General features: G+C 41.2%; 2 protein-coding genes across 7 annotated transcripts in view; one reads left to right on the top strand and one right to left on the bottom strand.

The window, feature by feature from the left end:
* The window catches only part of LOC122865058 (BTB/POZ domain-containing protein kctd15), a 28,497-nt gene extending 9,608 nt beyond the window's left edge, over nt 1–18,889 (top strand). For both annotated transcript variants that reach the window (XM_044173110.1, XM_044173034.1), the window contains exons 3-5: nt 670–814; nt 5,864–6,169; nt 15,421–18,889. In XM_044173110.1, the coding sequence (XP_044029045.1) occupies nt 670–814; nt 5,864–6,169; nt 15,421–15,579 (610 nt within the window). In that variant the 3' untranslated portion in view covers nt 15,580–18,889. The remainder of the gene's footprint in view (nt 1–669; nt 815–5,863; nt 6,170–15,420) is intronic.
* A 784-nt stretch (nt 18,890–19,673) lies between these two features.
* The window catches only part of LOC122864729 (transcription initiation factor TFIID subunit 4-like), an 87,914-nt gene continuing 83,166 nt past the window's right edge, over nt 19,674–24,421 (bottom strand). For all 5 annotated transcript variants that reach the window (XM_044172372.1, XM_044172537.1, XM_044172456.1 and 2 more), the window contains one exon: nt 19,674–21,876. In XM_044172372.1, coding sequence (XP_044028307.1) covers nt 21,703–21,876 — 174 coding nt within the window. In that variant the 3' untranslated portion in view covers nt 19,674–21,702. The remainder of the gene's footprint in view (nt 21,877–24,421) is intronic.

Raw genomic sequence — 24,421 nt, 5'->3', positions numbered from 1 at the left:
GTTCTAATTTCACCACAATATGTATCCAGGATTAGAATCATGGATTGCTACAGATTGCATAGCAACTCAGAAAGTTAACTGGACAATGTAAGAGTCATTCATTTATCTTCAAGCAAACTCTCATTATATCGACAAAATTATGAAGTGAGATTGTGAGATTGTGTCTCATATAAACACAATCATAGCATGTGACTCAGAGCTGGGTGCAGCTGTCCAAATTCCTCTTACATTCATAACAAAGTCAAACTGTAAAAGTGAAACACTTCTTTCCAGATGTCCTCCTCACATTAGTATGTGGCCCTCCACCATGTCCTACCTCTGTTTCATTTCCACCCGTCTGACAGATGGAATAATAGAGCTGTAATGCTACATTCATACCATTAATTTCTGTAAGTACAAGCAGCAGCAAGCGTGTGTGTTGTTATAATCTCTCTGCAGAAGGGACACTTCAAACAAGTCTGGAATGGAGGAACTGTGCCTTAAGCCCCTTGTTTCAACCTGGGATGCTAATGCATTTCAAGCTTAGTGCTAATAAAATTGAAAAATAAATGGAGGGTAATTGTTTTATGCATTTGAAGGGAGCTGGCTCATTTCATTATACGTGTCTGTTTGTGTGTGTGGCTGCTTGCGTGTGTGCGTGCGTGTGTGTTTGTGTATTTCAATTTTCAGAATCAGTCGTCTGTTCAATGGCACCGAGCCCATCGTGTTGGACAGCTTGAAGCAGCACTACTTCATAGATCGTGATGGCGAGATATTCCGCTACATTCTCAGTTTCCTCAGGACCAGCAAATTGCTCCTTCCAGATGACTTCAAGGTATATATCCACACCACAACATACTGTATTGTTTGTACTTGTCTGCACCATCAGCTCACACAGTTTGAACAACATAAAAAGCTTGAGTATGTAAAGCCATCTGCCCAGATATGCATTAGTATTGTGTGAAATTTCTGATTTTTCTCAAGATAATACAATAAGTGTGAATATGTTTGTATTTATTAATGTTTAACTGTCCTTTCAGAGGTTGCATGTTTTCAAAATAGACCTGACACAACAACAGAGCTGCCAGTTCTCACCCTCCTCCCATTCAACACATTAATTACCTGTAGTATAAGCATAAGCAATAATTAGGAAACTTTGGGGGGGAAACAGAAATGTGGAACAGAGTCAGTAGGAGTTTACAGTGGTGGAGAGGTAAAATGCTAACTGGCTAACTGGAGCATGGCTGGGTGATGTGTGTGCCAAAGCCCTGAGCTGTTGTTTTTTACTCAGAGTGGTTTCTATAGAGGTGAGCCCAGGTGAAATAGCCTGTACGCCCCTCTGTTCCCCCTGCGCTCTGATGACCGACTCCCACACAGACAGGAAGTCTCACTGACAGTCAAGGACTCGCTGGGAGAGCTGTGGCATGTTGGTGCAGTTTAATACATGCTAACATGCTCTGTGCCCATGTATACATGCATCTGTGCACACACATTTTCCTCTTTGTGGGCCATTGAATCTGCTTTGGCCTGTATTAGACTACTGAGGCTGCACACACCTGTTTTAGCTTCTGCATGAAAGAACTCTGTTGTAAGTGAATACATATACAGTATATTATGTCCATTGTTGTCCTATTTTAAATGATCCAAAGCACATGTTCATGCAAAACAAATGCTATCAGGCTTGGAATCAAATAATGCTTTACACACTTTAAGGTGTACATAGATGTAGATTTCCCATCCATACAAGGTATTTTTAGGTAATTGGTGAGACAAATATACACATATTTTGTATTTTTTATATGAGCTGTGCAAGTTGATCATAAAGTAGCTGTCTCTGTCCCAACTTAGTTAGTAAAATGGTAATATTTTTATGCTAGCAACTGTTATAGTTCATATGTATGAAGAAGATATGGAGAACGTGTTGCTTATTTATCATACACAGAGCAACATTAGAATTTATTTGAAGTCGTGTTTCTGGCCACCTGCCAAATGTAAGTCCATAATTATTCTCCTTCTAGCTCTGGTTTGGTCTCCACCACTTCATGAGAAAAATACCTGGCTCTTTAGCTGCTAGATGCTCCACTATGTTCACCGGCTAGTCATTAACATTGTCTGTCTGCTGTTTGGTTCTGGTTGGTTTATCAGGGCTTTTTTTTTTTGCTGACAACAGCTGCCTTCTGCTGCTGAATATGAGGTTGATGAGAGCATTGAAGTTTGGCCTTAAAATCAAAACAATGAGCTGAAAGACGCTAAAATGCTCTGTAGAGTGTTTCACATTACACATGGTCAGTTAATCCGTTGTTGATATAAAAATATTGATTGGTGCAGCTTTAAACCAAACTGATGGCATTACTAGCAAGTTAGTCTCACCCCACAAGTATCCACACAACCATGTGGCTTTGTCAGAATTATTATATATTCCGCCTGCAGCTCCTTCCTGTTCAAGGCTTTTATTCAGTGATACTATTTCCTAGGTGTATTCTATTCTTCACTTCTACTCTACACCTTAACTTGCGTGACCTTTCCACCGGGCTGGCGCTTGTTCATCATTCTCTACAAGGGAACAAGGCAAGGCCAAGCCACACAGAGCCAGGGGCAAACTCTCCAGGCCTCACAGATAGTCTGAATGAGAGCCACACCTCAGACAACAGAACATGACATGAAAGCCCTGCATATTTTCTGCAAATGATGGCTTGACTCAGTACCGATTAGTTTTTCCCTTCTTATTCATGCTCTTCCCTCCCTTTCTGTGAAGTCTTGACAGTCCAATCAGGCACCACGGTTGAAGAGAATGCATTGGACTTCATTGTTTCAACTCATTACGATCCCCTCGCATAAGCCCGCGTTGATCTGCATACCTTTCAATTTGCGTGAAGCCGGGGAAAGAAAATGCAAATAGTGCGAGGCGGAATTGAGCATGTCCTTATCTGAACACAATCATGCTTGCCGTCGCCAGAGGGCTGGGTCTGTTCTGCTGCTGGCAGCCACGGCGCTGTGTGTTTTGCTAAATCAATGTGAAAGTCTGAGCAGAATAGGAAAAGAAATTTTTCGGCCTACATCAGTGGAACAAAATATTCACTATTAATATCCTCCCTCATCTCATTATTCAAACTACAATTAATCACGAGAGTGTAAGCAATGCTCAGTCATATTGAGGGCATGGTTATAAACCGTTAAGAGTTAGTGGTTTCTGCATCGGATATTCAGACTTGTGTATTGCACTTTAAATCAATAATGCTTTGTTTCTTTAGGTATAAAATGCTAAAAATAACAGGAAAGAGCTAATGTTTTTATTTTTCTGTGGGTGCTGTATATTAGATGAGAGGCTGGATTTTGCATTGGTGGCCTGTTTAATCAACAGCCTGTGAACCTCTGCTTGTGTGGCTTTAGTCATTTTTTGTCCAAAACAAATGGTAGGTCTTTATCAGTCCTCCGACTCCCTCATAGTGACAGTTTCCATCATTTTCTTCTTCTTCTTCTTCTTCTCTTTCTCTGCCTCCCTCTCTGTCTCTCCCTCCCTCTGTCCTTCCCTGAGATGTTGCCTTGCCGGTGGGCGATCAGGTCGGATCATTATTTTGAAGCTCAAACGGGCTGTCTGGACACAGGATTGGGGGATGAATTGTCTCGTAGAGCTGGCAGCAGTAGCAGCAGCTCCAGCAGCCAGGACGGAGCTGTTGGCCCTGTCTCCCTCTCATCCTCACCTCAGCGCTTAGGATTACTCTGTTGTTTTCTACACTGCACAGGATGACTAAAGTGCCTCGCAGACAGACCCCTGTTAAAAACATATCCATCCATGGCTTCAGACCTGTGAAGGATGAGGAGCTACACTTTGATACAGAGAGCTGCCTGAAGGGGAGCGTCTCAGTATGAGTTTTGTCAGCTGCAGCAAGAAGGCCAGGAGAGAAAAAGACAGGGAGTAAGGGAGAGAAAAAGGGAAAAAAGGGACCACCACCCCCCCTTTCGCATTCTGAAATCTTAGATATTAGACCGTCAGCTTGAGATGTATTGCGTCAACACTCGTCCAAATGAAGTTGTATTTGGGTGTCGTTCACACGCCTCAGATGAAGGCACAGCAGCACAGATGACTGGGTAAACCAGTGAGGGAGGCTTTTCAAGGCTAAAGAGTATGACAGAAGCAGCAGGGTTAATGAATATGCTGTTTGCTGCCATGCTCTGTTTCTATACCCAGCAGTGGTCTGGAGAAGGGAAGGAAAAAAACTCTTTTTAGATCAGGGATCCCTGGCGGCCCCAGCACCCAACACCCACAGCCACAGCCACCAAGGATGCAAACTATATGAAACATATGTTGTTTCTGCAGCACAAAGACACATTGTCTCACTTTTCAAGCGTTTAGACTTTGCACTGCACCAAGATGAGCAATCTCTATCTTTAGCTAATAAATATGTACCCAAATGCACAATGGGGTGTTTGCTGTGGTTTGACAATGTCCATACACTAAAACAAACTATAGCCAGGAGCAAAGGAACATGAACATCATGTAAGAATAAACTTTGAATGGCAGTGATGGAAGTTCATAAACTAAGAATGAATTAAGGTGTCATTCTTTGTCACTGTGAAACACTAATCAGAACACAGATTTATTAATTACTAATTGTTTAGCAGAAAGATTTGCAGCATTTAGGTGTAACCTAATTAAATCTTGTTCTAATAGGAGCGTAACATCGGGCCACAAGCCTCATTAACATAAAACTCCCTCCATGTGAGGAATACATTAAAATCCTCCTTGGCTGATGATTGTCCTCATGTTCACTTGCACATATCTTTTTCCTCACCTCCTGTCTGCCTCCAATAGCGAACCTCCGCCTGCCTGTATTTTCTATGGTAGCGGTGAATGATAGTGCCATCTGGTCTTGTGGGAAATTAGAGGCAAGAGCGCAGGGGCAAATGGCCCCCAGCAAGCCCTGCCCAGGAGGGAGAGGCAGACAATCTGCTGCAGACTGTCTGCACATAGGAATGCACCATCCCACTTCACTGGAGCCCTTCTGACGGCCTTTCTGGAGTCAGCTCACTACAACATGCTAAAGGCTAGCACAGCTCTGCCAAGAGCTACTGTGGAGGAGAGCTGCAGCATGGCTATGCTTTGTTTATTGAGAGTGTTGTCCTGCTGATCGGAGGCCATCACCAATCTTGGTTTATTGTTTTTCTTTCCAGAAGATGTACTTCATGGTAACAAGCGAGATGTTAAACACTGCTCTGTTTTCAAATTTGTGGCAATTAGATATCCTTAACTTCACAAGGACAATGTATCTGTTTTTACATAAACATTTTGGGTGTTTATCTAATTCTTATTCAGATCAACTTACCATGAGTGCACTCCAACACTGCTGACATAATGAGAAGCCTCGGTTACAAGTTTATGGCTCAAAAACATGGTTCCTTGACCCTTTGCACTCCTTGGTAATGGTTTATTGTAACAGACAGTAAGGACAAAGGACACTAGTTGTATCTGACACACATATATAAATGTGTTTCCTAAAATATATTCAGAAATATTGTAGGACATTTTGAGCATATTCATCACAGTGCCATTAATTATTTGTTCTCCCATGCATACAGTTGGTGTTTCACTACTGTAGAAGGGTCAAAGTACAGATGCAGCCAGAACAGCTCTTCTGGAGTAATTAGAGGTTAAATGCCTTGCACAAGGACACTTTGTCATTGGTTGCTGTGGAGAAGCCGTCAGGATACATACCTTCTACTGTCATCTTAATGTTGTACAATACTGTATATGTGTAGGGGTTTGTCCTGATGTCCTTGGTGATGAACTGTAATGTAGCAAAACTCACAGTGTGTTAGTCACACATATCGCAAAGAGGACCGTACACACATGCAAACTCACTGCACTCATCTCCTGCCTGTATAGGACTTCCACCTGCTGTACGAGGAGGCTCGCTATTACCAGCTGACGCCCATGATCAAAGAGCTGGAGCGCTGGAAGCAGGAGCGTGAGCAACGACGGATGGCGCAGCCCTGCGACTGCCTGGTGGTTCGCGTCACACCCGACCTGGGCGAGAGGATCGCCTTGAGTGGGGAGAAGGTCCTCATTGAAGAGATCTTCCCTGAGACTGGAGACGTTATGTGTAACTCAGTCAACGCCGGCTGGAACCAGGACCCAACGCACGTCATCCGCTTTCCCCTCAATGGCTACTGCAGGCTCAACTCCGTCCAGGTAACACACTGGAAACCTCCTTCTGGTTGTTGTAATTTGCTCCCTCTCTGCATGTGGCACATTTATGTAGTTGTAACTGAAACATTTGACATCAAATGCACATTTTGTCATCTTAGTGATTGAAGCAACCCAGCACAGTGTTAGCATAGTATTTTCACAGTGTTTTACAGGAGCTGTAGTGTTATGTCTAGTTGTCCTGTTGGATAAGTACAATATACCATTTCCGTGGGTTGGTGTGGTGTCCCTGACATTATTGTATTATGAGTATTCGGCTGACAGCAAGTGCAAAATCCAAGTCTGAGTAATGCATCACAGTCCGGGACAGACTTGCACAGTCTGATTTGGCAAAACAAAGCATGATAAAAGTCAAGAGGATACGCTACTAAACGAATCAAACTACAGAAATATTATTGTGACACCATGTGAGAAAAATACCATAAACTCTGTATTCAACATAGATTTTGTTGTTACAGGTGTAACATAAGATATGATAAAGAAACTAGTTTAAATTCAATATTAAGTGAAGGAGCATTATCATGAGGTACTATCGGGTGATTTTAAAACTAGTGATTTTAAGGTCACATATCCACTACCAGATACTTAGTTCGTTTTAGGAATATTACAGGTATATTATACTGCGATTGAAATAGTTAAATAATAAAATAAATGAAAGAAGTGTCTGAAATGAAAAGAAAATTACATTTTCAGTGCAGTCTGATGTAATATTAAGATCAGTTTTGATTAAGCTTCATGATATCAGGTTCAAACCAGAGGCCACTGTGGGATACAGACAGCAGGCAATAATTCTACAAAAATGTAGGTATGAAACGTTGGTTGACTTCAAACTCTCTGTAGTTTGAAGACAGAAAGGGCTAGTTGTGCAAAACAACCTCAAAGGGCACAACATGCAATGTGTTAAATGGCAATGCATGAGTAGATACACTGTAAGGAAAAGAATACACAAAAATTCAACTAATGCCTAATTGGCGCCCTGCTAACCACAAGACCTACAGTAGGATAGCATCCAGTGAAGCTAACTATGGAGCTTATCTCAGTGGCTGCTGCAGGCCTTTGGCATGCAGGGTTGAATATTTCCTGGGCCAAGTATACAGTAACTTTAAGTAAAATATTCCCAATAGATTCATAAGGTGTTCAAATGGATGTCAAAACACATTATGTATCAGAATGTGACTGTGCATGTATCACTAAGATGTGACTATGATACGATAGTGCTGAAACACTTAGTATATAGTTACAGTGTCACAGAAAGACTTCAAGTACAGTGTTTCTTAATATAAACTGTATTTTTACCTTGTTGTCCTTAGCTAGCATTTTTTTATGGATAAAAGCTTTTCTGCATCAGGACGTGAAGATAATTCTTTTAAATGCACATGCCTCCTCATGAAACCCTTGTGTGCATTTTGTCTAGACACTATAGTTCTGCATCTGTTTAAGTTTGTTTTGGCACTGTAGGAGTTTTATTACATCAGTCCCATGTTTGGAGTAGCCATAGGACGCAGATTCCACAGAGAAACTTTGCTATGAGTCAGTCAACATGATTTTTGGCCTAATATACACTCTGCACATTGCCACAGTAGATACTATTGGGGTTTTTTTTACATTTATTTATCCAGCAAAGGATTTTGCTGAGCAAGCAAACCATTTTTCACCACCACCTTTCAACACTTTCAAACACACTTAAACACCTGGCTGGCATTTGTACTATACAGCCAGCACTTTGATGGCCACTGTACAGCTGCACTGGTGTTACTGAACCTTAGCTGCCTTGTTGAACAACATGTTGATAGCATCTGCTGAAGGAGAAGAGACTGTCATGTGTTCACCCTGAGACATATAGATTATAGATTAGATTATATTTTCAGACCACTAGCTAGTATAAAGGCTGGTTCAAACTACTGGTTTTCTTCATTGTGTATAAGCTAGAATTCCATCTCATAACTTTGCTGTAAGGCAGTTGGCATGATTTGATGATAGATAATAGCTTGTTGTCACTAACTGAGACAATAGCTACTCTGACTGAGCTGCAGTCAGTTTGTCAAGAGATTACCAGAGGTAATGACAGGTGTACAGAGGGTGTGTAGTTTTTCATTCTGTGACAGCTTCCAAGTGGCTCTTGTGGCTGTAGCATGATGTGAAATCTGAGCCTGGCCTATCCTTTGTAGTATGTGACTGCTCGTTATCTTTTTATTGTACTCACACTACATACAGTAAATGAATATGGTACTGATATGATCTCAAATACATTTGCTTTACAGTATGATATGCCCAGCAGGTAGTCTGATTGAGATGAACAGTTTTCTTGTTTTGGTTGACCACAGTGTGTAGTAAAGCAGTAAGACATTGAAAACAACTTCAGAAAACTAGTTGTACAGTTGTGTTACCCAGAGAGGTCTGTGAGAGAGAACAGGGGGAAACATAACAGCCTCACACCACGGGCTCTATATAACACACTTCAGTGCCCACAGCCATTAACAGGCCAACACATAGAGGAGCCTCCCCCCCTCCAGCACCCAGAGGGAGCCTCTCCCAGGCAGGCTAGTGCGCTCTGACACCTCCACCTCCCTTCTGCCAGTGTGAGAGACCACCTCCAGGGAGGAGAGCCGAGCAAGCGGGACTAAGCACGTGTGGACTGCGGCCATGTTTTCCTGTGAAAAAATGAAGAAGAGGAATGGAAAGAGGGGGGGGGGATGATATGCATAATTTACACTTTACTCCTTTTTAAGACACAGCTCCTTTTTAAAAAAGACTCCAATATAACACCGCTCAAGGCAATTGAAATACACGTATTGCATTTTTTAATACCATACTTACAATTTCTCAAACAGCCTAAACCGGTTTATGCTTCTTTTATAGATTTTTAAATGACTTGCAATATAATTAATTGGCCGCATCAACTAACACAACATTTTCCCACTCTGTTTACCAGTGAGACTGGTTATGGAATGTGAGCACATCTGACTAACATGGTCTGAAAGGAGTTTTTATTGTTTAGGTTTTTATTGGGCTGCTCCTTTGAAGGCAAGGTGAGCTGAAATCCTCTTTTCAGACAAACTGCTAAAATAAAGAGGAGCTGGATCTTCAAGGTTTCCTGTAAGCGATGCTCCCTTTTGTCTCACAGTAAGGCCTCTCTCGGTTAAAGTGGTGTTAGTTGTGGCGTCAGGCTCTTTTTTATTTCATGCAGGCCCCTTTAAGACACACAGATATACAAAATTCTGTTTAAAAAAAATTTTAAAAAACACACACACACATATGCAAGCACAGTAGAGGGGCCCGGCTCATTGAGTCGATGTAGATCAGGACACAAGGAGCAGATGGAGGTGTTTTTCGGTGTAAGGGGAGATTTTTCTAAACAACTTACTCATTCTGTTCTCTCTCATTGTTGCGTGAAGGTATGAGAAGGTTAGGAAAATAATCCTCGTCTTACCCGCAGACAATGAGCCTCTGATCTGATTTCAGTCCTGGACCCCAACCCAGGGGAACACACACACAACCACACCCTGCCCACAGAGGAAGACCAACGGGGGGGTTTGGAAACGGGGCAGATGCAGCGCTGTCTGGAACAGAGTATTTATGACAGAGGTCCTGCCAAGAAAGAGATGGATATATGACAACTTTTTAATGTATGCTGTTTTCAATTTATTATATGTCACTGGCATAGTGAATTAATTTTAGTCTCAAATGATTTTATTCAAGCTAAGGTACTGTTGCTGTCTTGCCCAGGGCTGGAAACTGCTAGACCATATGATACATTGGTCACAATTTGATAACATGACATTTCTCAATACTTTACTGTACACTAAGCACAGCAACCTAGTTTTTGTGCTTTATTATTCATTTTTTTATTCACTTAAAGATAAAGTAGCACCCCCAAGGTCAATAAAAGTGATTATACTTTGGAGTAAAACATCTCACTCAATTACTCAGTGATATTCAATACATTTCTTTTTTTCAAGAGTATGAATTTCTGATACATTACTGTATCATCTTCTATTTACAGTCAGAAGTAGAACAATACTAACTGTTTGTATCAGTCTACAGAAAGAATATCTTGGAAAGAAAGTCTTACAGTATTACAGTGTATACTGTAAATTTAGCCCTTTCTTTAGTTCTTCATCTTGTGTATTCAAATGTGAGAGAGTGAGAATAAACAACTCCACCTTGGCGAGTGATTCTCCATGAAGTCATGAATGGAATTTAGGGAATAATGCAAACCACCTGCGCTGTGATGTAGATCCAGCGGAGAGAAACAGAGAGCAGCAAAGGCACTTAACGGAGGGAAAACATTTAGCCAAAGAGCCACAGAGGTGTACACACACGCGTCCCAGAGCTGGAGCCGGGCCTGCTGCTCCATACATCACCGTGATGAAGCACTCAGATCAGACCAGAGCCAATCCGTCCTTCATCAATGTGACAGCAGAGGCAGTCGAAGAGAAGGGCCCCCTGTCCCCCTGCTGCCCAGGCGGGGAACGCAACACGTCGCAACACTCTCTTACATGTCACACTGCCACTCCATCAATCCTGCGCTGGGTGGAAAGAGAAAGCACAGCTCATCAGAGCAGACAAGGCCACACAAACACCTCAGCTGTGCTCCTCAGTGGCCCGAGTGGCAGAACAAGACATTAACACTGCTGCAGTTAGTGGTCTCTGTACTGCCTGTGTGGCTCAGTGGGTATAGCACGGCATCAGGCACTCTGGCCCAACAGGCAGCAGATCAACCTGAAGTGGGGTGAGGATAAAGACTGGATGATGTTGCCTGCTGACAGCTTCAGCAGTTGGTGTCAGAACATTTTTTATTTTTTTAAGTTTAATGTTTTTGGTGGACGGGAAGTAGATCTTTCTAAGAGTGACCCTGGCAACAGCCAACGGGAGATATGATACACCCGGGGGGAAAAGAGAATGAACAGGAAGAGTTCAATTAATCAGATGATTCCCAAGTTCTTACACAGCTAAATAAGAAGAAATTTCATAACAAACTTTATACTTAAACTTCATATAAAATGAAATATAGAATGAAAAAGTGCCTCGATCCACATCATTACACAATTATAAATACACTGAAAGAAGTGTCCTAAAACATCCTTTGTAGTAATGTCACATAAAATCGGTTTTGCAGTGAAAATTATATAATTAGTAGTGGAAGAAGTATTCAGATCCTTTACTTAAGTAAATGTATTGTATTCAAAATCATACTTAAGTAAATGTACAAATGTATTACCAAAATAACAAAATGTACTTAAAGTAATGTATTAAAGTAATGTAAAAGTACTCATGAATGACTAACACTCTGAGTGTTACTTAATGTTATATTACTGGATTATTATTACTTATGTATTACTGTGTAAGCCGCATTTTAATTTTGCAGTTGTTCAAGGTGGAGCTAATAACAACTTCATACACTTTGTTTAATTTATAACATTGCATCATATTTTAAAAAATGATCATTTATTTTGTATGTAAAATATGAATCTGCAAAGTACAATAGTAACTATTGCTGTAGTTAAAAGTACAATATTTCCCTCTGAAATGTAGTGGAGTAGAAGAATTAAGTAGCATAAAATGGAAATATTTAAGTTAAGTACAATTACCTCAAAATTGAAAGTACAGTACTTGACTAAATGTACTTTACGTTATTTACAGTGATACGTTAGTTATGTTCCACCACTGGTCACCATAGTTTTAGTACCATAAAGCCAGAAACCACAATTGAATAAGAAAAGGTTACTGAATGAGTCAGGTAGTGTGAGATCCTTCATCCTTGCAAGTCTCAAGTCAGTTTAGTCTGAAATGTACTTGCAGTCCCCGTTGAGGACTGACCTAACCCTAAATACCTCTGTTGCCTGTCTAGCTCACTGGGTATTCACAATGCCAGGGTTAGGGGTTGCATTGCCACTAGGGTCACCTGAACTAAATTACTGTGTGGATTCATAAACAGACACTTTAAATAAAAGTGTCCATTTGTAATGGTGAGCTCTGCCTTGTCTGCGAAACAAACACAGCTACTTGATAATGTGCCGCAAATGCTATGACAATATATTACACTGTCGCTTGTGTTTCCTAAAAAAGCTGGCAGATGGCTGAGAGAATTAGAAAAGAGTTGGAGCTTCTCGGCTGTTTTATGCCAGATGCTCGCGAGTCGCGATAAGCAGAGGATACAATGCAGAGACTGCGCTCCTTGTCACATATTAAAGACTGTGCATAGTTAAACAAAAGCGACCCCCTGAGTGCATGCCCATCACATGCTAGATGTGTGTTTGTGTCATACGTGTCAATCAACTCTGAGCCCTGTGCCATGAGGAGCAAGTGTCTTTCAGCACCTCCTGCGAGTGTGTGTGCACTCCGGTGGCCATCAATATTACATTGTGCTCCGGTTTCCAGCCCTGAGACTCATCCACTTTGATTCCTGCTTCGCCATCTTCGCTGTGTTGGAAATATACGGCTGCTGGGACGTTAGATCAGTGAGGCTGATATATCCCCTCCTCATCCCCATTGCGTCCTGTGCAGCCAAGTCGACCCCGTAAAAGTGAGAATAGTTTATTATGATTCAAATGTATAAGGATCACTGGGGATGAAGAGGGTGCGGAGACGCTTTTGTTCAGTTTTCTGCTTCGATCACACAGGCAGGAAAAGACATGAAGAAGTGCTAAAGTTCAGGGTAGAACTAGCAAACTTTGATAATGTGTTGAATTATCTTCTGTACTGTTGTATTCTGCTTCCCTGTCTTGAAAACAGTAAGGGTAGGGAAATACCTCAAGCATGGTCACAGCAATACTGGACTCTGGGAAGTTCATCTCCAAGTGCAAAGACGTTTACATGAGAAGGAAAAAAAACAAAGAATGCTAATTAGCTATAATTCTATTTCACGGAAATCATCATGCTTGGAATGAAACTTTGACCAATCAGATAGCTCACATGCAACTCGCTGTTAGAATATTTTGCTATGGTTTCGCTCAAGTGAGGCAGGAAAGTAAGCAGATAAATCTGCATAATCTACATAAGCTGGGATCTGAAAGCCTGCAGTCACAAGTATGTTGCGCTGAACTGAGCCACCAGGACATGTGTTAGCTTTTTAAGAGGGTGCGTTACTTTCTGTTGTCAGCTGGGATTGATTTAAGGACATTGTCCTGTGGACATTGAAACCTTTTGCTTGGATACATCATGATAATTAATATAATAATTATTCAGTGTATTGTTTATTCCCCCGTGGCACTAATTTAGTGTCAAACTAAAAGTTTTTTTATAGCTTTTTATAGTCATTACAGTATCCTTGAATCAGTTACAACTATCTATAATAATATCCTTAAGTCTTTTGTGTTGCCATGCATTAATGACAAAAGTGTTTTCAGACTATCTTTATTGATCAGGCCATTCTCCTCTGTGACCAAATTCATTGCCGAACATGACAGAGTCCCACATGTGTTAAGAGATGATGGGGAAAAATGCAATGTGATGCAATGATCAAAGAAGGCTATGTAATATCATTTCCATAATCGTTAGGCTCCTCCGTCGTCTGTCATGGATTTGGGAGTGTTTGATGCTTGGGCAGGTCTCTTAATTAGCCATCCTCACCATCAGCTGTCTGCCGCCCCTTCTGTCTCACAAATTACAGTTTGTCGTTTGTCGTATGGCCAGAGGACGAAAAAGGAGGGGGTGTAACTTTTCCAAGTGGTCCTTTCTGCTTAGAAGCAGCACGTCAGCCCACATTTTAGTTTTAATCAGGAAGTGTGGGGGGGTGGGGGGGTGTTTTCAGGTCTGTTCAACAAGTTTGTGTGTGAATATGAGTGTTATAATTTGCATTTGTAAGTTTGAATCCTTGCACACGTATCATTACTGTCTCTGTGTGTTGGTGTGTGTGATTTATCTGCTCTTCTTTGTTGTGCTAATCCCCAGTCAGGGGAGGCTGCAGCCCTTCAACCTGGAGGCCTAAACGCCCCACTTTAGCCCTCCGATGGGGCCCTCGCTCCTGTAATTAGAGAGGTCATCCTTCGCCATGAGTGTATGTGTCAGTGTGTGTGTGTGTTTTTGTGTATGAGTCTGAAGAAACTGATCTATTTTGTGCGAACTTCTCTGGCTCTGTATCTGGAAGGAGGGGTTAGCCCTCGGCGAGACCTTTCATTTCCATGCACTGCACACTCCATTAAAAAGGACGGGGGAATAAGTAAATACACAGCAGTGGGATTTAGATATACCCCCTCCAAAAAAAAACAACATCATCCCACAAGGATTATGGCAGTTGAGGAGAGAAAAGTGATCTTGGAGTTCACATGTTTGTGTCTGAGTGTATCTGCATTTGGACTAGTGTGTGTATCAATGCCCAGACTCGAGGGCTAACATGCATGCCTGTCTCCTGTTCCCTCCCTGCAGCTCCAACACTTTGTCCTCACGCAGATCACCCATAACTCCCTATCCTCATTCACCACACGTCCCTCTCTCCTTCGCTCACGGACCTCACTTCTCCTCTCACCCCAGCCTCATTACTCAAATTAGGAGCTCCAGTAATCACCACACTGAGCTCCACTCAGCCCCTTAACACACCTCTATTCCCACTTTGCCCTCCTCATCCCTTTGAGCTCATGCCCTCGGTTCAGTAGCCAATCCAGCACAAGCAGCATGAATATTGCAGAGGTGGTGTGATGTCGGAGAGCCCTCTGGTTTTATTCCATCACTACGTGTGACTGGAGTAGAGGGAGGTTAATGACACATGGTGTATGTTGAGACTGATGAAGATCTGAGGTTAATTTGAGAATGGATGGATATCAAAAAGTGATACCTATCCAAGACCTACTTATAATTTGCTGCTGATGTTCATTTATTGACTGGAAACCTTTACAATTCTGGTAGATGTTACTAGCTATCCTTTCCTATAAGTCATTCTTTTTATGGAGGAAATGACTGACTGTGGTCTGATTCTGTTTGGAAAAGCATACATTTCAAGCAGAAAAGCATTTATCACACTAATAACACTGTGCTTACATTTAAAGAAAAGGTTCAGCATTTTGGGAAATACGCTTATTCGCTTTCTTGTCGAGAGTTAGAAGAGAAGATTGATACCGCTCATGTTTGAGAGCGAATAAACGTATTTCCCAAAATTCTGAACTTTTCCTTAAAAAGTATGTAACCAGAAACCTGCATCTCTATCATTAATACAGTTAGATGTAGATCTATTGACATGGCAGTTCTGTTATTAATGCACTTCTCTTCACTCTCTTCCTCTCTCTTCCCTCTGGTTTCAGGTTCTGGAGCGTCTTTTCCAAAAAGGTTTCAGCGTGGCGGCGTCTTGTGGAGGCGGCGTGGACTCGTCCCAGTTCAGCGAGTACGTGTTGTGTCGCGAGGACCGGCGGAGTCTCTCCATCAACACTCCCATCAGGATAAAACAGGAACCCCTGGACTAGAGGGGCTGCCAAACCCCCCAATACTCCTTCCATCTTCTCACACCACCCCACCCTGCCTATCCCTGCCCCCACCCTGCCCCAACAGAACCACAACCACCCCCAACATACCTAAGTATTAGCAGAGGCTTGTTAACCTTGCCAGCTCTGCAGAACTCTAAGGGGAATGTACCAAACAAAGGAAAAAAAGCATCAGCAGCAAAAGTTTTTGATTATGTTAAATAACGCCCAAAGAATCTGGGACTGTGATGAAAACAACAACAACGACAAATGGACTCAGCAGCAGCTCACTTGAACCATTTTAGCACCGTGACTGGTTGATTTTTCCGTCTTATGAAAAAGTTGTCCTAACCCCACTGCCCCTCCTTGAATCCTAATGCACTCCCGAACACACACACAGCCCACCCTTCTACTCATCTTTCAGTGGTGTAACATCCAGTTCTGTGTCTGTATGAGGCCAATGTCTTGTCTGAGCGGTGACATGTCTGGCCTGCAGTGGGACAAGGAAGCTTTGGCAAACAGGACAATGTTGAGGATAACAGGAAGAGGACATAATCCTATCTCACGAGTCCCCCAGAAAGGCCCCAATCCCTGAGATCCCGCGACCCTCCAACCCCATCCCACCTCACTCCACAGGCCTCGCTACAGACAGCGGGGCCTCGCAGAAAACAGCGTTCTTTGCCAAACTGATTGTTTATTACAATTTTCATTGTTGTTTCTAAAGTACGTTCTTCTTGCTCCTTTTGCTGTTCTTATCATGACATGGTGTAAACAATTATTATTAATAGGATTATTTTTAATGTCTCTTTTTTTCCTTTCTCCAATATGAAGGATGTATGAACGTTGTATTCATTAGGCTTTGAGAGCTTGTGAGGGAGCGTTTCTTGGCAGTAGCTGCAGAAACTCAGATGTCTGCAGGCTATGTGGCTAAAGCGATCTGGCTGGCAATGCATTCAGAGCCGGAAAAAGTCCCTTTGTTCAAACGGGGATAGAAGAGAACCTGGATGTTTCGACATTGTTTATAGTCAAATGTGCATCACACAAAAATGTGCTCTGGAATTTCTGCTTATTAGCTCTAAAACATATCTCGGGTCTCTGATCGGATTCTCTCTCACGAGCACAAAACCTTCATAATTAGCAGAAGTTCAAGAAAGCTCCTCAATTTTAAATTTAGGTTGAAGTTGCACAAGCTCTAAATGTATTGCAGTTTTATAGAGTTAGAATGTTAAAGAAGGACCAACGTGGAATGCTGACGTTTACCAGTATGTCTCATGATCAGCAAGAGATGTACTCTAAATGCATAATATTTCTTTGCACCTAAACATTTCCTACAGAGCTGCCCTGCCCTGTTCTCACCAAATACTTGTTTGAACCCAGTGACCAGTGCCAAGTCAGGCTGTTTATCTTCTCATGTTTTAGGAGACTAGAACACTAAAACAGACAAAACTCACAACAGAACAAATACGGTAGGTACCAAAGGAGACAAGGTGCCTATTTTGTTGATTGTAAAAACACAAAGACGTCATCTCTTTTTACAGTTTATAGCTGAATAAGACAATGCATTATTCAAAACTGTATGAAGGGCACCAACATTAGTTCCTCCAGGCCTCCAGTCTTGACAGTTTTGTTGAGAATAGCTCACAGTACCTTCAGACAAAGTTTGAGAGACAAAGTCACTGTTTGTTTCAATATTGTTACTTCTAAGCCAAGATTATTTCACTGGTTCTTCACATGTATGTATGGCAGAACCCAAAGTGAACTGTACTCCCAGCATCAGTGTGTTATTCACAAAGAGGCGAGTGGGCGGCATTTACTCTATCCTGCTCTCATTCTTTTGGTCTTATTCTCAACATTTCTGGATCAAAGACAGAAACAAAAAAGTTTTCATGCTTTATATTTGTGTGTAACTTACAGATGCTGTTTCTTCCATTCCAAAAGACTGATAAAAAAAAAAAGAAACCCATTCTGATCTTTGCGGGCTCTGGCAGTTGTTTGAGTTTAACTGGGGTTGTTTTTATAAACTAGTTCATTAAAAGTGGGTGGTAGTTCTTCTGACCATGTTGTCCTAATATCTGAACTCTCTGGATGGCCGCTGATTAAACAAGGCCAGCAAGTGGATAAAGATGAGCTCGGCGTAAGTGTAGCTCCCAGTCCAGCGCACTCCTCCTTGGGGTCTCTCTCACAATCAAGCCCATCTTTGTTCTGACCTGCCAGTGGCCTGCGCCTTTGCATCCAGTCGCCTCAAAGGGAATGGTCAACCAGGCCTTTCATGTGCTGAGGCATGTTGGGCTCTTCACAGCGCTCCTCACCCCCCTCCACCTCCCCGAAGGCTCCCAGCTCAGTGGTGCCAGTAGAAACTCGGGTTGCACCCCCTGCTGCTGTGTCATCCCCATGCCCTGGTTTTCAAAACGCCCTCCAATGCTGTGGCTTGCTGGACCACACCGCAACAAACCAAACAAACTGATGAGTCAAATCTGAGCATACTCTGAACATACTGTACAGCCAGGCGACTTGACTCTGCTGCTGATCCCGAGATCTTTCATCCAGTTGATATGAGGTGTGGAAACTCATCTGAGTTAGTTATTGAGGAAACAGTGGTAAAGAAGGATCAGTGTTGTACTAAAACCACACATCTACAAGAATTACTTTTTTCTGAGAGGAAGAAAAGGAGGCATGTTTTCTCACTGACGTGGCATTTTGAAATCAGAGAATGAGCTTTTAACAGCTTTAAAGAGCTAAGGGGTCATGCACATAGGAATAAAAACATAAATGACTGTTCAAACCTACACATAAAGTGAGAAAAAAGGAACACAAATTGCAGTTTTGGGTGTCTCTGTCGGCAATAACCAAACCTGGGATGCCCCTTTCAACTCAGTGTATAAGTGGCAGATTAACTACAGAGCTAGACAAATTCGACAGGACTGGAAACTTCACAGACATGTTCACACGTGCCACCCTTTCAGATGAAGTACTGGTCGGTGTTTCAGCCAGTTCACGTGGCATTCACTCCACCTCTGAGGCGGGTCAGTTGTACAGTTATTGTATATTGAATTATCAGGACTCTGGGTTTTACGGGACCCTCGTGTTTTTAAGAGACCTCTTAGTCCTCTTTACAAAAAGAATGAAAAGAATTCAAAGCATTACATTGTGTAAATATGGATTAAAACATTTCAAAGGGTATCATAAGGTGCAAATGTATATTATTTAAAGTGTTTAAAACAATTAGACTGTGGTATTAAAGGGCATGTGTTCATTTGCAGTGTCTCCGTTTGACTTTTCTTGCATATTTGCGATAATAAAAGGATGTACTGTATATCTGATGTGTGTCTCATTGCTCTCATGCTGTTCCATTAACCTTAAAAAGGGAAGAACAAGGCTTAGTTTGAGCAGTTACCTCTGTCGTGCAGCTCACTTTTGCTTGTACTACTGGTGATCTATAGGAAGCGTTAATTGCAAATGATTGCAGCTTGAAACATGTAATATGTATGTGGTTGTTGTATTCAGTAAGTTGATCTCTGTGTCCTGTAAATGAACTGATGAAATCTGATAAATCTCCCCAGCTTACTGTACCCAAGCTTATGTGGGCTTCCCATTAATTTCTGCAAAGGGGGAAGGTCGTCTACAGGGCTGAATCCAGATCAGCAGTCTACAGCTCCAGAGGGACTTAGGGATAGGCCAAGATCTTGAAAAAACCAATATGCTCCCAAACCTCAATATTTTGCACTGAGTTAAACAGTTTGGTCTTTTCAAAAATGCTTCTGCTTAATTAGCAGCAGAAACCTAGGGGGACTTTTCATAGTTGAGCAGCAGCGGTTGACTCAGTTTGTACTTAGCATGTGCAATGTTAGAAATGGAAATGAAGCAGGCTGAATTAGTAGTTGACTTTGGTAAAACCGTCTTGCAAAATCATAACAGCTTATTTTTCCTTTTAAAGAGTAAGGAATCAACAGAGGGGAACATATTGCTTAGTTGTTAAGTCATTTTAGAGTAAAATGTAATCTTTTTTTATTCCTGTTAAGACTCCTACAGTACAGACATTTTAATGTGTATGCTGTTAGAGTAAAACAAAAGAAGAAATGGACAAAGTCAGCATCTGCTCAGTTTAGTAAACAGCTTATTTATTCCTTTACAAAATAGGTACAAATACATAAGTATTGTTTTTTCACACAAACAGGACATTTTAAAGATATGTACAAGAGTTTACCAAAAATAATGTGGTTCTAATAAACACATAGTTTTGTAAACAATATTTACAAATCATCCTTACATTTAAATGTTATTTCCCCCATCTGTTTACATCAGTAATATTGTCCTAATGTTTTGGCTAAAAAGCTGTAGTAGTAGTAGTAGAAATGCCCTCCTGTTAAAACCACCAGAAACCATAGAAATCACTAATAAAATCATTTGAAATCACCACAATAGATATTGTTGTGCTTGTTTTTAAAACATGGTATTTTGGAGATAAAAGTTATGAAAATGTGTTAAGCATAAAAGCCAATCCAAAAACAAAAGAAAATATATTAATTGTTAAAAATAAGTTGGCAATACTGTTTACTACTTAAAAGAGTAATTTCTTTGCTATAATACAGTGACAGCTTTCAGTTGTCAGGTAAAATAGATATAAAAAAAAGTGCTGTCAAAATGTACAATGCACAACAATTGTTTCAAATGTCACCCATATTTAAATAAATTTCAATATGACAAGAAGAGCTGCATAGAGGCCAAGATATTTAGTTAAATAGAAAAAAACATGATGGACAATATTACATAATACAATAAAATTTTGCGAAAAAACAAAAAATGATAATAACAAGGCAACAATGCCACACGACATGTAAAAAGCAGGCGTTTTGTCTTATTCCTCTCTTCAATCAGTACAAAGACAGAGACAAAATGTGGGGGGGAAAGAAAATTTTAGGCTGGAATCAACTGCTTCCTTCTACAGTTAAACATTACTTTACAGCTGTGATACAAGTACTAAACCGTTTCATGGACAACCTTTGTCATTCAGTCATTGTAAAAGTAGGTGGGGGCTCCAGGGGCCCACCAGCAAAACTGAGAATAGTTGCAATGTAATTTTTTCAAAGGTCATTAATGTGCAGATCGGACAGTGAGAGGAAAAGATAATGGAATGTCTGTTTTGATCCGAGTTTTTACTCTCACCAGTCAACACTTACCTTCTAAACATGGTAAGTTTTTGAAGAAGTGAGCATGATAGTACACAACTTACAAACATCTAGTCATAAAAACAATGTTCACATTATGTGTGGGTAAAAAAAAAAATTGACTCACTCAACAAGGGTGACCAATCAGAAACTGGTGTCTTAGTGCGACTATGGTTTTGTTTAATGACCTTCGCAGTATGGTCTTGGGGACTCTACAGGTGAATAATAAGAGAATAAACTGTCTCATTTTGACTCATTGAAAGCACATGGTTATACAAAACATCAGGTTTCATAATACTGACACATGGGATATTCCTTTTCTTACAATGCTTACATGTGATAAAAATATACATGCTGTAAAATAATTCTAAAAGAACTATTTACACATACAGTAAGGAAATTGAACGTGATGCTGTTATTTGGAATCTTGATGTTTCAAAAGACTGTGTCTCAGTATAGAAATCAGTAAAGTCTCTCAGTTACTGAGTTCAGCTAAACTACATTCATTGAACTATGTTCAACAAATAGCTTGTGGAGAATATCATAGACTGTATTGAGCATAATTCTCTTCGCCAAAATAATCCTTACTTTGAGGTGGTTCATTGAAGCTACTGCCAACGACGTCAAATAAATATCTACCCAACATACACGGAACCAGTCCTGCGACACAAAAACCACTTTGTTCCTTTAACAAATTCAACTTCAACACAAATAATTTGATATGGCCTTTGAACTGAATGACTACACTCTCACTGTGAATCTAAACGGAGAAGACGCGGAACAACAGTATTATTTTTGTACGTTTTTTTTCTCTCTCTCTCTCTCTCTCGCCCTATTAAAAGCTACATCAAACGTCACTACAGTACATATGGAGACACAGAGCTGAAACATTAGACCTGATTTGAAGGCACGTGGCTGGGAAGGAGGAGGAGGTTGAGGTGGGCGCTGAGCAGAGCAGAGGCTACTTCAGCAGGGCACGGTAAAGGAGGAGGGAGTGGGCGGTCTCTCTCTCCTGCTCCATGTAGAAAATTAAGTCCCTGAGGTTGACGCGAGTGATGCGTTGCCGTGTGTACTGGCGCGATGAGGTGGACGGGGTGGAGGAGCTGGCCAGTGAGCCTGCCGTGCTGCCTGAAACCTGGAGACAAGGGAGGGGTCAAAAGGTGAGATGGGGGACTTAACATAGGTTCCATAATATTTTATATTTTAAGTCCCTAGTTTTCAAGGATTAATATTGCCTTTAAATTTACTATGACAATGATTCAACCTATTTCCAGTTTGTTTCCAACAACAGAAACAATGCTCTGCTTGGAATAAACAGAACATCCATGTAGCTGCTGTGAACAGTGACATTTTCAATGGCTGAGCATGTGAACGGAAAAGGCACTTTTAAAAACTGAAACTGCATCAACAAAATGTCCAGGGGAAAAGAACTTAAAACTGGTCGACTGAGAAGAAATCTCTGGGAAGTAAAGTGCACAAACACAGCAGCAATGAGAACTTAGCACCAAAGAAGTCTGCATTTAGTAGTTAGAAGTAACATTTTAAAAATGGCATCATGGATTTTACTGTGCTTAAAGGTGGTCATTGATATTCAATTCTACAGCTGTTTGTAATTTTTCATGTAATCAACAAATATCACAAATATTTATAGTTCAGGACCTAGCAACATTTAGCCATGCTAACATGGCATGACTCTAGGGATGGGAATGTTGGTCAAAACAACATCATGTTCCCCACTGGATGAACTGTAATGATCCCCTAACTTTTCCTCTAGCGCCATCATCAGGTCAAATTCCAGACAAAGTGAGCTGAAAATAAAATGATTGTGCTCTTAATCAGAAACATTAAATGGCTGCTTTTTCGTTTGGGTTTCATTAACTTTATTTTCTCCTTTATAGGTGTGTGTTTGGCATTTTTCTTTCAGGGAATTTGTCCTCACTTTGTCTTTAGTTAAGAAAAAGATCTTTGTCTCTGTGGCGCAGTCAAAGGCATAGTTCCCATGGTGAAACATATTAAACGGTTCAGAAATAAGCAATACTATGTTTCCCATGTCCCATAAATGACGTAATCGTTGTTGAATGGCAAACACATTGACAGTATCAATAGTAAGGAATGCTATGGCCTCTAAGCATGTATACACCTCCAGTTAAGAAAAATAATCCCTCTTGCAGAGCACGAATGAGATCAAAAAGATGCACTAATAACGTCCAGATCTTCAGGTGCAGCAGAGTGTTCAGAGATTTTTTCTTCTTCAACTAGCTAAACACAAGGCTGAGAAAAACATTGGCGACGTGCTCCAGCGGCAAGGGAAACCATCATTTTAATTTGCGTGTTCTATGGCTCTTTACATCGCCCTGAATATGAACAGATTTTCCCTCTAAATGAACAACGCTGCTGACATAGATCTGAGCTGACGTCCCACTCTGAAATGGAGCCCTTGTTGTTTGTATAAGATCCAGGAAAAATGAGAACGATAAAAAAGGGAGTGTATACAGAGGCTGATACAAATCCAGAGATGCATTTACATTTGGAAATGAGAAACACTGGGAAACAAATCCAGCAAGTGCCCACTTGAACCCAGGCAGAGAGAAATAAGACAGACATTTCAGTCAGGAACACCCTCTCACAATTACATTGATTGCACCACTCTGTAAACACACAGTACAGACAGGCCTTAATTGCAAACATATGATGGGTATGAATTTACAAGAACCAAACCAAAGTCCCTCCAGCACCCGCCCCCTCATATGCCTGTCTTTGTGTACACTGTATGATGTTGCTTTGTCTCAAATTTCCCTCGGTACACTCTCTGACCCCTGGACGCTGGATGATGAGTGAGGGTAGCCAGGCGACTCTTCTCGCCAACTAACCTCAACCACATCTACAGACTGGCTATCAGGAGCACCGGGAGAATTCACGGTGTAGGGTAAGTGTTAAAGAGGGACTACACACAAATGCTTCTAATCACATAGATTCTTGTTGGCATATGATGTTAATACAAGTGATTTTTCAAACAAAATTCATATTGTGTGTAAAATTAGCTCGTATGTTTGTGCTTGGATTTGAAAGTTTGATTCAGCCAAATTCTCTGGCCCCTCCCTAACCGTAACAAAACAAGCAAAACTACGAGATCTATTACGTATGTACGGAGAGGCTGACAGTAGCTTCTCATGGCTGTCGTAGAAAAGGTTTCAGTCGTAGTCATCTGGACACTGTTTTCAGAATCAAGACGTTTCAGCTCCCATCCGGAAGTCATTCTCAATTGTGAAAAAATGGGACGGGAACAGTTCCTACGACTGAAACCTTTTCTACGATAGAACACTCCTGGACGAATGAGGGACTACACCGTCTTCTCATGGCTGGTTAGCTCTGACTACCAGCTCCAAGTCGATGTCCATGCATTTTTTGTTATTGTCGTTGCTCCCTCACTCCTCTGTTGCATTTTTTAAAAATATGCTGGGAAACACAGTTCTAGCAGAATTTGAGGTGTAGTTACCCTTTCTATTTCAAAATACACATCAACACAACGTGGTCGAGCAGTGTGGAGAAACACTGGACAGTGCAGGAGAGCGACAAGAGAAAGAAAAGCGGGAGAGGGAGCACATTAAAAGGAGAAAAGCCCTGGAACAAAGTGCAGCTAAATGCAGTTTAGTTTTTAAAGCGGGTTTGCTAGTTTAGTT

Source organism: Siniperca chuatsi, linkage group LG1 (genome assembly GCF_020085105.1).
Source record: "Siniperca chuatsi isolate FFG_IHB_CAS linkage group LG1, ASM2008510v1, whole genome shotgun sequence".
Lineage (NCBI taxonomy): Eukaryota > Metazoa > Chordata > Actinopteri > Centrarchiformes > Sinipercidae > Siniperca > Siniperca chuatsi.
This window is presented reverse-complemented; position numbering and strand designations above follow the sequence as displayed.